The sequence below is a fragment of the Lynx rufus genome, unplaced genomic scaffold (assembly GCF_022079265.1).
Source record: "Lynx rufus isolate CCGP_SWC_20201006 ecotype Redwood Valley unplaced genomic scaffold, mLynRuf1.p SCAF_13, whole genome shotgun sequence".
NCBI classification, from domain to species: Eukaryota; Metazoa; Chordata; class Mammalia; order Carnivora; family Felidae; genus Lynx; species Lynx rufus.
The window spans coordinates 10,666,264-10,679,098 of NW_025814827.1; the positions used below are offsets into that span (position 1 = coordinate 10,666,264).

Consider the following 12,835-nt stretch of genomic DNA (forward strand, 5'->3'; position numbering starts at 1 on the left):
AGCATGGGAAGGCAGGGATGGGAATGGATGTGATAAGTGACCTCCATCCCTCTCTCCCTCTCATCTCTTTGACCCTCTGCTCCTCATGCCTTATGCAGAGTTTCTTTTCCCCAACATGTATCTGCTGTCAGTTGCTGCTTTATCAGTGACACACTAATTAGGTCCAGTGAGGTTTGCTCTGCATTGGAGAGCCCTCCGTGGTTGGCGTTCGGTCCGAGCTGTTCTCCATTTGCCTTGTGAGCCATGTGTCATTCTTTCTCCCCAGAAAATTATAAATGAGGCTCCCTATCTGGGAGTCCCACTGCCTGAGCGTTGGAGCCGGGGGTGGTGACGACTGAGAAGGGTGGGCAGGGAGAGAGCCAGCAGCCCAGGTCTGGGACTTTGCTTGGCAAACGTGGCCACCCGCCTGGCAGGGGGCCTCAGAAAGAACCAAGCGGACTCCACATGTGTGCTGCTGGCATTGACATGACGTTAGACATCAAGATCAGCCTGCACTGGTGGCCGTGAACCTCCAGGGGTGGCAGGGGAGGGGGAGGAACAGGAGCAACCAGAAGATCGGGGAGACCACTAAAGGCTGCCTGCAGAACGTTGTGGGGATGTAGGAAGGGGACTAACCTCCACCCTTCTCATGCCACTGCCTCACCCCGTGCTGTACCCTGCTCCAGCCACTAGAGGGTAAATTCCATGAGGGGGGACAATCTCTGTGCCACTCTTGGTGTGTCCCCCAGCCTAGCACAGTGTCTGACACATGCTCATGCTTGAAAACCATTTCCGGAACAACCGAACTAAGTCAGTACATGTGCACTGAGCATCGAGTGTGAGCGAGGGTCTGTGCTAAGGGCTGGGGCTGTAGGGCTGAATAAAGCAGACCCAGTCCCTACCTTCCTGGAACTTACAATCCAGTGAATGAGAGCTGATTTTTTTTTTTTAATTCATTACGATTGCAGCTAGTGCCACAAAGGAGCCGGTGACAGGGACCCCTGCTCTGAAGTAGGGGGGTGGGGAGAGGCTCAAGAATATGGTAGGGACTGAATAGGACCTTAGGTCGCATCTAGTCCGGTGTCATCATTGATGAGACCCGGGGCCTGTCATGGTGCCTGGCCTGTATAGGAGGTGTTTGGCAAAGTTCTGTGGACTGGATGGATGGACGAATGAGGCCACGTTGCCATGAGCTGGTGCTTTTGCCTTACTTCGATCCATGCATTCTGACCCTAGATGCAAGGGCCGTCTCTTACCTAAACCATCTGTAGCTCTCCAACAAGAAGACATGTGGGTCAGGGTGGCTTCCCTGACTGGCTCTCCCAGAGTCCTCTCTGCTGAGCTCCCATAGGCTGGCAGGAGCATATACCCACCACCCTGGCCTGGATCTAGAGAGCCCAGCTCCACTCCGTTTACACTGCCTCCCACCCCCAGAACATATTTAAAGGGACCCAGAGATGAACTTGCAACATCGCCTCCCTCTTTTGTGGGAGGCAGAGTCAACCACTTTCCATCCCCCTCCTCCTCCCTCTCCAAAAAATACTCATTAACCTCTGGCCCGTTGCAAGGAAAACGGATGATCCACACCAGAAGCCCAGCTGCTGATTAATTTTCCCAAACAGGGCCAAACTACAAAGCAGCGTATTGCAGGGGAGAAAATTCAATAAAGAGCATTTGAAACAAATTTAATAGAACATGTAACTCATTACCCACCGGGGTCTGGGCCTGTGCCGCCACGTTGTGCAAGAAGGCAGGTGGAAGGTGTAGGGGAGATTTGCATCTCTTCAGCAACCAGCTCCAGGGGTTCCATTCCACTGGTAGCTCTTTCAAATCAAGTTCAAGATGTTAATAGCCAATGCTGCATCTATAATTAACAGGCCTTTGGATGAGAGGAGGTGTTCACATCCATCGTCCATTCACAGAGTGGAGCCGCTGAGCGGGGCTGGCAGGCTTCCCCCAGCAGAAGCTGGAACCTCAGGGGTCTGTCCCTGTGGGAGGTGGAGGGCTCCCTTTCCGGGGCTGGGGGTGTGGGCTGTGCGGAGGGGAGATGGGGATGGGTAAGAATGTAAGAATACTCAGGCATCAATTTCCAGGTGCTGAGAAAGACTCCAAGCATCTGGGCCTCAGCAGGCAGCCCTTCCTCAAGGTCAGGGCCATGTGTTCCGGATGCTCTGTGCTTTGGTGGTGAGTGTGCTGTCAGTATGAGCAGGGGCAGCGTAGGCTCTCCTAGAGTTTCACCACAGCTAGGCTATTAGCATCCTGTGCTTGTAATGGGTGCCAAGAGATTGAGTTTGAAACCCATCCCTGCTTCTCATTGGCTGTGTGGCCTTGGGCAAGTCATGTTCCCTCTCTTGGCTTCAGTTTCCTTAACCTGTAAAACAAGACAGCTGGACCAAGTGATTCCCAGAGTCCTTCCAACTCTGGTACGACGGGCTGTCCCCTCATTGTTATGAATGGTGTGTGGTCAGGCCCAGACCATGCATGAGCAGAGTAGGTGGCCACCTGGCCCGTGTGATTCTTAGAGCCCCAGGAGGACTCCCCAGCCCTGGGCCTCTGTTCCTACCATTCCTCCGTCCTTTGGGCTAAGACCCCTACTGCAGGCAAGAAAATGTTCAGAGAGTCAGAGCTGAAGGGCCCTTAGAGACAATTCAGCCGGTGGTTCCCAGCTAGATGTTTGAAAAGGCTGCAGCAGGTTGCCAAGAGGGGTTTTGAACATTTCACAGAGCCTACAGGCAATATTCCATTACCTGCGATGAAGCTAACTAAAACACCGAGGTTTTTCTTTTGCTTTTAATTAGAATTAAATTAACTCTATGTGATATCTCAGGTTACAGTGCGCTCATCAGAAGCTCTGATTGGTTGCAGGTGACATCACTGGAATTTCTGGGTCATGGTTGGTGGACAAGATGCTGCCACCAGCATCACGTGGCATGTGGTCACTGGCCACATTCCACCTGCTCAATACGTGACTGGCCTTAGATACCAGCCCAGAATATCGCCAGTGCCTTTCAAATTGAAGGGGCTTTGTAGGGGGAGGATACTAACAAGGGTCCTTGGTGGCAAGAAGTTGGGGAGACGGATTGATTTTAATAACGACATATAATTGATAGGGAAACCAAGACCTATATATGACCCAGCATGAACGTGGGTCAATCAGAAGAGAACACTGTCTTCTGGCAGTAAGAGATGTGCTGGATGGAGATCTTGGGGAACAGCCTCAATACAGGGCCTTAGGGTGCTCTTGATGAAGGAGTGAGGGTGTAAGTGCCAAGATCTGTGAGGCATGAGAGGTGCCAAACGCAGTCTCCCCAACTTTACCTCTGATGTGAGCTCACAAGCCTGGCCTCTTGTCCTCTCCTTTTCCCCAGAGTGTGAAAAGATCAACAGATGTGGATTCAGGGCTGGTCTAGACCAGGCACTGGGCCGGGGGACAGGGAGCAGAGAGGATGCAGTCTGGCAGCCAGTCCCCTGAGCGTTGGCCCACAGGTCTCAGCTCCGCCTCGTGGCCCTCTGGCTTATAGTCTCCTTTTCATGAGAGCCGTGGGTTTGATCATCTTTACCATCCTGTTCAGGTCAGAGGGTCTTGTCTCCCTGAGCAGGTGCACTGGAGGCCAGCAGGGTAATTTTGTAGCTGCGCTTCTCACCCTCAGCCTGGCCGGGCAGGCTTTGGGCAGGGAGTGGGCAGGGTATGGCTTGGAACCACAGACCAGGATCTGGCCTGGCTTTCCCTTTTCACAAGAGCCCCCAGAAAAGGCCAGCTTCGGCGTGGTAACGTGGCCAGCCTCAGACCAGACACTATTCTGCTTCGTGTGTGTGATGGGAGCCACAGAACCTGGGCCCAACAGGTCCCGTCACTCATTTGTTCAACACGATAGATACCTGTACTCTATGCCAGGTGCTGAGCTACAGACACTGGGGCAGCCCAGACAGATAAGAGCCCTGTTGTCATGAAACTTTCAGTCTCACTGGGGGAGCAGACAGCAAATAAGTGGACAGGTAAACACATCTGGATGCAGCCAAGAGTGTGCCTGTGTGGACGCTGCCTGGGAGTTGCCCAAAGGCAGACACTGGGTCTCAGCATCCTGAGGGCCCCTGGAGCCCACTGCCGGGCTGGCTTAGAGTTGTCCCCACGTAGCGAACATTTGTTGAATTGCCTGGCATGAGAGAGAAAGCATATGGAAGGTGCCTAGTCCTTCTGGTTGTCCACAGTAGAAGCCAGCGTGTACCCACAAACATCTCATTTCAATTAAACAACATTATTGAGGGCTCATTATGTACCAACAGGCTCTCAAGCCCTGAGAATCTAAACATGAATAAAATCAGATCCCTGTCTCCCTGAGCTCACAGCCCAGGACAGACGCAAGCACAGTGGCTGTGTATGTACCCATTCCCACTAGAGCAGGACTGGGGACGGAACGTAGCAAGAGGAAAAGGATTTCTACCCAGACCCACCCAGGCAGGTAAACAGATACCCCTAGACATCCACACATGCACGCGCACATGCACACACACACACGCACACACTCACAGGTGTATACACTGACTACCTAAGCACATATAGATACAAATACTGACCCTGTAGGCTCAGACCTGCCTCACAGGCCATCATGATTAAAGCCTGTTAGTGGTCCCCCAATCTGGGGAGGTGTGTGGGTGAGAGAATGGCCTGCGTGTTGGGAGGTGGTACCTGGGGTTACCTTGGGAATCACCCCGCCTTAGCCAGCCTCCCCGGCCTGCCCGGAGGTGGGCAGGGCTGTTAGGCTAAATCTGAGAAATTAGGCTGATGATTGGCTTGCAGTAAATGTCAATCCCCAGAGACAGCCAATCAATTCTAGAGCAGGCCTGACCCTCCGCTCAGTGGCCGGAAGTAGGGAACTGGATGAAAAGTTTAGTACTTGTGCTTCTGAAGGAGTTTGAGCCAAGTGGGGGTCAGGACAGAATGGGTGGAAGAAGGGGAGTGCTCGGAGTTAGGCGTACCAGGCTCACATCCCTTTGGTGCAGAACTCTGTACTTTAGAAACTGCTCGCTGCTCTGTTTGGACTTTTTGCCTTTAGGAGCTAACAAATGCAAAGTGTTGGGAGGCGCTCCTGGCACATAGTAGCCCCTCCTCAGTGAGAGGTCAATCTGTCCGCCCAGACCATGCCCCTGGTGTGTCGTGATAAAATTTCTGGCCTGCTTCAGCCACGAGGAAGAGAACTGGGGACACAGCCTACAGGAGGAGGGAGAAGGTGAACCCGGGATGAAGTCAGGATTCTTGCCCCTGTGAGCACCAGCCTTCTTGACTGCACAGGGCCCAGCATTGTTCACTGAGTGAGAGATGATCCCTTTTCCATAGCTGCCTTCTGCCAAAACCTTGGAGGGTTTTGTGTATTCTTTCCACAGGAGAGATTTCTTTGCAGTAATAAGAGCTTTTATAGCGATTTCTACCTGCCAGGCGCTGTTCTGTCTACTTCAAATGTAACTAATTTGATCCTCTTTACAATCGTTATGAGGTAGGGATATTATTTCTCCCATTTTACAGATGCAAGAACTGAGTCCCAGAGCGGTTTAGCAAATTGTGCGAGGTCACGCAGTAAGTGCTGGAAATAGGATGGCACCAGAGTCCATTCTCGAACCACCAGGCTCTGCCGCCTCTCTGGAAGGAACGTCTGATTCTCCTTCCTCCCTCCCTGCCTTCTCCTTCATCCTCACTAATACACCAGGGGTGGAGGGGGGGGGGATGCAGAATAAGTCACTGACCCTCTCTGAGTCTCCATTTCCTTCTCTGGGAAGAAGAAAGTCCTCTCGGCCCGGCAACCTCAAGCTGTCAATATCCCTGCATGGGTTTCACTGTGAGAAAATGGGTGCCCTGGTGCAGCCTTTTGGGGAGCAAACATTTCAAGCTGGGCATTCTGTATCTTGCCCCCTGGAATAGGGCCAGGATGGAAAGTCCTCTCTGAGCCCCATCAACAGACCCACAGCTGGGCTCACAGGCCCCTGGAGGCCTCGTGGGAGGACTGGGGCCGGGGACACTAATGAGGATACCAGGAGAGAAACCCCTCTCCCTTAAAGTAAATTCATGCAGAGAAACTCATAAGCTGTGCATGCAATTTGCACATGGGCCAAGACCCTCAGAGCTTAAATATATTCCTGGGGGCTATTTATAGTCTTGGAAAAATTAGAGCTTTCTGGGTAATGGGAGTGCTGCAGACTCCAGCTGGTCAGGGCCTGCCAGGGACTGGCAGGGGAAAGTGTGGGAACCATGGAGACTTCTGGTGAAGGACTCCAACCTCTAATGAGCACATGCTCAGAGCAGACAGGCTCCTGAGTGTGGAAGGCATGTCCCAAAGAGCTCAGGGAAGAAAGCCCAAACCCCCTTACCTGCCGTTCAAGGCTCCCAGCTCCCCTTTAAATATCCCCCTCACCGCTCCCTACACAAACTCTTCCAGCAGTTACCCCTAGAAAATTCTCAGCTCTCACACTCCTCTGCACTCTTGTCCACACTCTTCCTGTCTGGATTGCCTGTACCTGGCTCTTCTCCGGCACATTGAATGCTCTCACCCCTCAAGGCCTGTGAAGTCCCCATTCCTGGTCCCCCCCTGCCCTGAACCCTTCACTGGAATGAATAGCCCACCCATGGAGGCCTGGTATAGTGGACGCTGTAGTGTGCCCCTCAGATTCAGCTTTCGGGGCTGAGGCACCCCTTCTTCCCCAGCTTCAGGAAACAGTGGCTCCCGACTGCGTCCCTCTCCAGAAACTGCCCTCAGTCAGAGGGTGCCGATTCCTATGAAATCATGCCTCCTTCCCCGGAGCAGTAGATGTCCAATGCTGGGTGGGGGCTGTAAAGGCTCTCCCTCCCCTTCCCCTGCTTGGATATCTCTAAGGGCCATCCCAGCTCCAGAGCTTTCTGGCAGATCAGCAGAGATCATTGTTGACTGCAACTCAGGGCCGTTTCTCCCCTACCCAGTCCTGCTTCCCTTACTCCTCATGGGGACCCTTCTCAAGAGCTCACTAATTTCCATCTCGGAGGATGCTTTCTGGGGAAGCCAGTTTAGGATGCCTGGTAACAGAATGGTTAGGCAGACAGCCCTGGTTCAAGTAGAGATCAGCTGTTCTTAGTACCATGACTGGGGCAGAGTTACCTAACTTCTCCATACGATTGCTGTATCTATAAAACAGGAACGACGCTGAGGCAATAAATAGTCTCCTGCGAGTCTTGTGAGGATTAAATGAGAGGATGTATGCATGTGCCTGATACTGAGAAAGCACTCAGTAAACATTAACTATTACTGTCTACATTTAACTTCTCTGAGGTTCAGGTAAAGGGAGATTAGAGTACTATTATCTGTGTCATGGGGTTCTTGGCGAGAATCAAATAATATTGAAAGGCAAAGGGTTACATTCTGTCCTGCTGTGACCTAATACAGACTCAGGGGTCAAGTTCCATGGGGGCTTTCCCCATCTGGAGCTGTAGTCTGGAAGCCTGACCCCTCCCCCAACCAGTGACAATCACTGTTACCTATCACTGCTGTAACAAATTACTACACATTTAGTGGCTTAAGACAACACAGATTTATTATTTTACAGTCCTGTCGGTCAGGTGTGGGTCTCATTGGATTAAAGTCAAGGTCTGCAGGCTGTGTTCCTTTTTGGAGGTTCTAGGGGAGAATCTGATTCCTGCTCATTCAGGAAAGTTGGTAGAATTCAGTTCCTAGGGTTGTAAGACTCAGGTCCCCATTTTCTTGCTGGCTCTAAAATGAGGGTTGATCCTGTCTTCCGGAGGCCAGTGCATTCCTTGGCTGTGTTCCCTTTCTTCCAACCAGGTGACAGGCAGGTGGGGGAGTTCCTATGGCATAGCTCTCTGGTCTTCTTTAGTCATCTTCCACTTTTAAGGACTCATATGATTAGTTGGGTCCATCTACATAATCTAGAATATTCTCCTTACCTCAAGGTCCTTAATCACATCTGCAAAGTCCCCTTTACCAGGTAAAGTAACATTCACAGATTCCAGGGATTAGAACATGAACATCTTTTATGGGGGCAAGAGGGGAGGGCATTATTCTCCCTACCACAGCCAACCAGCACAGGACAACTCTGATCCAGAATTCACCTCCTCTTCTTCCAGGGAGAGGTCTGTGCAGTTCCATGTGCCACGGGGACCTACGGCCCCAACTGCTCGTCCGTCTGTACCTGTAACAACGGTGGTACCTGCTCCCCCGTGGATGGCTCCTGCACCTGCAAGGAAGGTGATGTGCCTTCTTTTCCAGTCCCACCCTCCTCAGATGTGCACACTGCCCGAGTGGGCTGCCAAGCTGAGGAGTCTGGGCTATTCCTGCCCCATCCACCCACATGCAGAGTCAGGGAGTTTATTTGTCAGGTTCCAGCCAAGGAAACCCATGCCAGGGACTTCAATAGCAGGAATGTAATAGAGGGCATTAGTTACAGTGGTGTTACAATCGCTGGGGTAGCATACAAAGGAAGGCAGGCTGACCAGAGATGAGAAGCTGTGAGAGGAGTTTCCACCACTCCTGGAGGGGAAGGACAGATGGAGGAAGTGGAATTCTAGAGCCTGGGAGTAAGGGCCACTGGGTGGGAGCTGGCACGTGGATAGAGGGGTTGCGTGACAGTGCTGGAGCACGGTGGAGACCCAGCCATCATCAGAGGCCCTGCCTGCAGCAGAGAAAGGGGACAAGGTACGTGACGTCTCTCCTGCTCCCCTACTGCGGTCTGTGGGCCAGGTCACCCACTGTGAAGCCCATCTGGGAGCCAGCCGAGGGAGAACCTGGGGTATGTGGCAGCAGGGATCAGCCCTCGGTGACACAGATCAGAGCAGGGAGGGGGAGAAATGGATCTGAGAGCCAGCAGACCAGTGACCAGCCTCAGAATGGGAAACCAGCTTGTCCTGGAAAAAAAGGGCCCTAAAATAAGCTGCCGGATTCCACCCTGGGCAGAAAATAGCCCTCCCCATCTCAGCCGGTTCCCTGTCCCAGGGGGGACCAAGCACTTACAGCACGGGCAGTGAGAACTGGGAGGCGGGAGACCTGGGTTCTTCCCCCAGCTCTCCTAATAGCCGTGCTGTGTTTCTGAGCAGACTCCAGGTGGAATGTGTCTTCTCACCCAGCAATCAGAGAAACAAAGGTTTAGGTGGCAGGGGCCCGGCTGAGAGAGGGGGCAGAAGGCCGTGCTGGGCCCAGATGGAGCGGTGACAGCCCTGTCCCTCCCCGCAGGGTGGCAAGGCCTGGACTGCTCCCTGCCGTGTCCCAGCGGGACGTGGGGCCTGGACTGCAATGAGAGCTGCACGTGTGCCAACGGGGCAGCCTGCAGCCCCGCCGATGGCTCCTGCTCCTGTGCCCCTGGCTGGCTCGGAGACACCTGCGAACTGCCCTGCCCGGTGAGCGCCCGGGGCAGGGAAGGACTGGATGTGCCCAGCAGCCCCTCTCACCCTTTCCCTGCGGTGGTTCTGTCCACGGAGGTGTGCAGACAAGAGCCCTGGACTAGGTCGTGGGACACGTGGGTTCAGGGCTCAGCCCTAGTTCTAACCTCTGTGGCCACTTTCCTGCTTTGGGACCTCAGCCCTTTCCTCTAGAAAATGGCAGATCTTTGGCAGATCGAGTGCCGTGGCATCACTTCCCCCTTGCTGTGCTTGGTTAACATTATTAATTGTCTCTGGCACATTTCCCTGAGCCCATGCGCAGCCTCAGAATCCTTCATAACCCACTGCTACAGGACAGCCATTACTAACCCCTCGGGGTTGCTGTTCCTCAATAATTTTATGATCAGGGTATGGGAGGACAAAACCAAACACTCTTCAGCAATAACCACCCAGACTTAATCACTGGATCTTAGTCTAAGATACGAATAAGTTAAACCAACCACCATGTGATATTGTTGAATGAGGCCTACAGTCCTGGGTTCAGATGCTGACTTCGCCACATCCTAACTATGTGACCTCGAACACGTTACTTCGCCTTTCTGACCCTATTTCTCATCTTTAACTTGTGAATATAATGGAACCATCCCAAAGGTATGCTGTGAGGATTGAGAGAAATGAGTGATGAAGGCTCTTGACACCTAATGAACATGCAACAAAAGTCGGTTGGTACCTTCTTGCCTAGGAATAAATAATAGATCAGTCATTCTTCACATGGGATCGATGCATTGTGATTTGCAAAGCGCATTCTCATTTACAAATTTGTGTTAATGATCATTAACTACATCCTTTCGAGCTTGACCATCGAGAACCCCACATTTCTGTGAATGCAGCCAAAGAATGATTTGGAGTGACCTCGTGGCCATGTCGATCACCAGTTATAAAAAGTGCTCCCGCTGCGCCCCGGGGCCACAGTCTCTTTGCATCCCCAAGGGGCAGTGGCTCAATTTTGTCATCAAAATCCAACAGAAGTGTATGAACCTCTGGGAGTCTAGGTCTGGTCATTTCTCCCTCCCCTTCTCTCCACAGGATGGCACATTTGGGCTAAACTGCAGTGAGCGTTGTGACTGCAGCCATGCAGACGGCTGCGATCCTGTCACAGGTCACTGCTGCTGCCTGGCCGGATGGACAGGTAACTGCCCCCTGCCTCGCCACCACCCAAGGCCTGTGAAACTAGGTCTTTGGGGTTGTACTTCTCTTGACGGTTCTTTTTCACTTCTTCTTGCTCCTTACATATGCACCTTTCCCTTATCTCCTCTGGGCCCCACTTCTCCATTCCATACAATTCAAGCAGACAAATTATTGAACATCTATTATGTGCAGGCTTCATTCTGAAGGTCAGGAACATACCAGTAAGAAATCAGACAAAGGTTGAACACATGGTGGGTGTGGGTGCTGAATCTGTATTCACAGAGGATATGGTAGAGAGGGGGACGGGGACCTTCCGCTTAGCTCCGGCTCATATTCCTGGTCCAAAATGTATCCTTCAGTCTGCTTCCCAGACATAGAGCAAATCCATCCCATTGCCATGATCCTGGTCCTCCAGGCACCATCTCCCAGCTGGCCCTGCCTTGGCCTTCTACTTGCTCTCTCTGGGCCACCCCTCTTGCCCAGCTGCATCCGTTATGCATATGGTGGCCCAAATGAACTTCTTAAAACACAGCTGCATTCCTACTAGCCCCTGCTCGAGAGTCCTCAGTGGCTTCTCCTGGCACTTACATAAAATCCAAATTCCTTACAGTGGCCCAGGGTCCATACGATCTGGCCCCCGCCCACCTCCGCCACCTCCCTTTCCCCCCCCCCCCCCCCCCCCCGACCACTCTCCTGACTCCAGACCTTTGTACGCGCCTTCTTTCTGCCTGGGTCACTCTTTCCTTTTCTCTTCACCTGATAACGGCCTTCCCCTTACAACAGGCCAAGACTACATCAGAGCCCCTTTTATTAATTCTCATAATATCCCACACTCTTCTTTTTGCCGTACTTGGCTCACTCGACACTGAACCTGTATCAGAGTATTTATTATTCGGCTCCCCAGCTAGACCATCAGCTCCCTGGAGGCAGGGCCTTGTTCATCACTGTATCCACCGCTTGCCACCCACTGAGAGACAGAGGCCACGTTGGTCAGGAACACAGACCTGGAGCCAGACTGCCTGGGTTTGTGACCTTGGGCAAGTCCTTTAACCTCTCGGGGTCCTGAATTCTCCATCTATGAAATGCAGATAATTCTAATCCTCCCGGTTGCAGGGTCATTTTGAAGTTTAAATGAGTGAATACTTGTAAGTGCTGAATGTGCATGGCACTGTGCTCAATAAACGTAACGCATGAATATAGGAAGTGCTTAATCATGCTGTGCTGCAGGAATGAAGTCGGTCCCAAGGTGGTGGACAGAGGAAGAAAGGCAGGCGTTGCTGGCAGTGTAGGTCTTCAGATAATAATTCATACCAGGTTGCTGACCAGCAGAAAGCCAAGGACATCGCTTCCTCTGCAGCATCTCTGACCTGGCTCCTCTGCCCTGCCCCTTGGTACGGAGTGAGACTCCACCCTAGTTACTGGCACCCCAGATGCCTAGCTGGAGCCAAGTGGAAATCCACTTTAATTTTTCATTGCCTTGATTTCAAGCGAGCTGGTAAGATTTTAATGATATCTAGTGCTTAAAAATTCTGTCTTTGATGGACAACTTTTCAGCAAGGCCTCTGCTGTTCTAAAGCTAATTTCTCCAAATGCGGCCCTGAAGTCATTTCAAAGGAGTGATTGATGTCCTGAGGTTTGTCATGGAAAAGGGGACCGAGGAAGGATAAGGAGGGGATGGGGTGTAGGTCCCGGACACGCACTCAGTGAACCCTCCCCACCCACACCTGCCCCAAGAAGTCTCTCCCTGACTTCCCAGCTCCTGGCTCATTGCTCATGCTTGGACTCCATACCGGTTTTGCTCTGCCCTAAGTATGTGCATGTCTTCCCCCTGCCTGCATAAGCCAGACTCTTTTGGCAAGTGCCATCACATCTAATTCCCCTTGGCCTGTACCTAGTCGGTGTTTATTAAATGCTTATTGAAGTAAGTTGAAAGAAGGTGGGCTATAACCATATATGGGTTTTCCCCTTGAAGCGAAGGAGACCTTCAAGATGATCTACTGTAACCTCTCAGATTACAGATGAGGAGAGGGAGTTGTCCAAGGTCTCAGAACATTAGTGCCAATAGGATGGGGACACAGGATTGCATTGTAAGAAGGAATCATCTATTCATTCAATTAGCATTTATTGACTCAAGCAATCACCATAGTCCTTACTTGGCAACTACCATGTACCCAGCACTGTGTCAGGCCTAGCAGTAAACAGCAAAATTCAATAAAGCAGTAGTTCCTGCATACCTATTATGTACCTGACACTGTGCTGGGCACGGGAGAAGCAAAGATAACCAAGATGGCGTCCTGTCCATTAGGAGCACCAAAT

General features: G+C 52.0%; 1 protein-coding gene across 2 annotated transcripts in view; it reads left to right on the forward strand.

Moving 5' to 3' along the window:
* Window positions 1-12,835, forward strand: part of MEGF11 (multiple EGF like domains 11) — a 229,653-nt gene that overhangs the window by 189,151 nt on the left and 27,667 nt on the right. For both annotated transcript variants that reach the window (XM_047074919.1, XM_047074920.1), the window contains exons 10-12: window positions 8,084-8,204; window positions 9,186-9,349; window positions 10,418-10,520. In XM_047074919.1, the coding sequence (XP_046930875.1) occupies window positions 8,084-8,204; window positions 9,186-9,349; window positions 10,418-10,520 (388 nt within the window). The remainder of the gene's footprint in view (window positions 1-8,083; window positions 8,205-9,185; window positions 9,350-10,417; window positions 10,521-12,835) is intronic.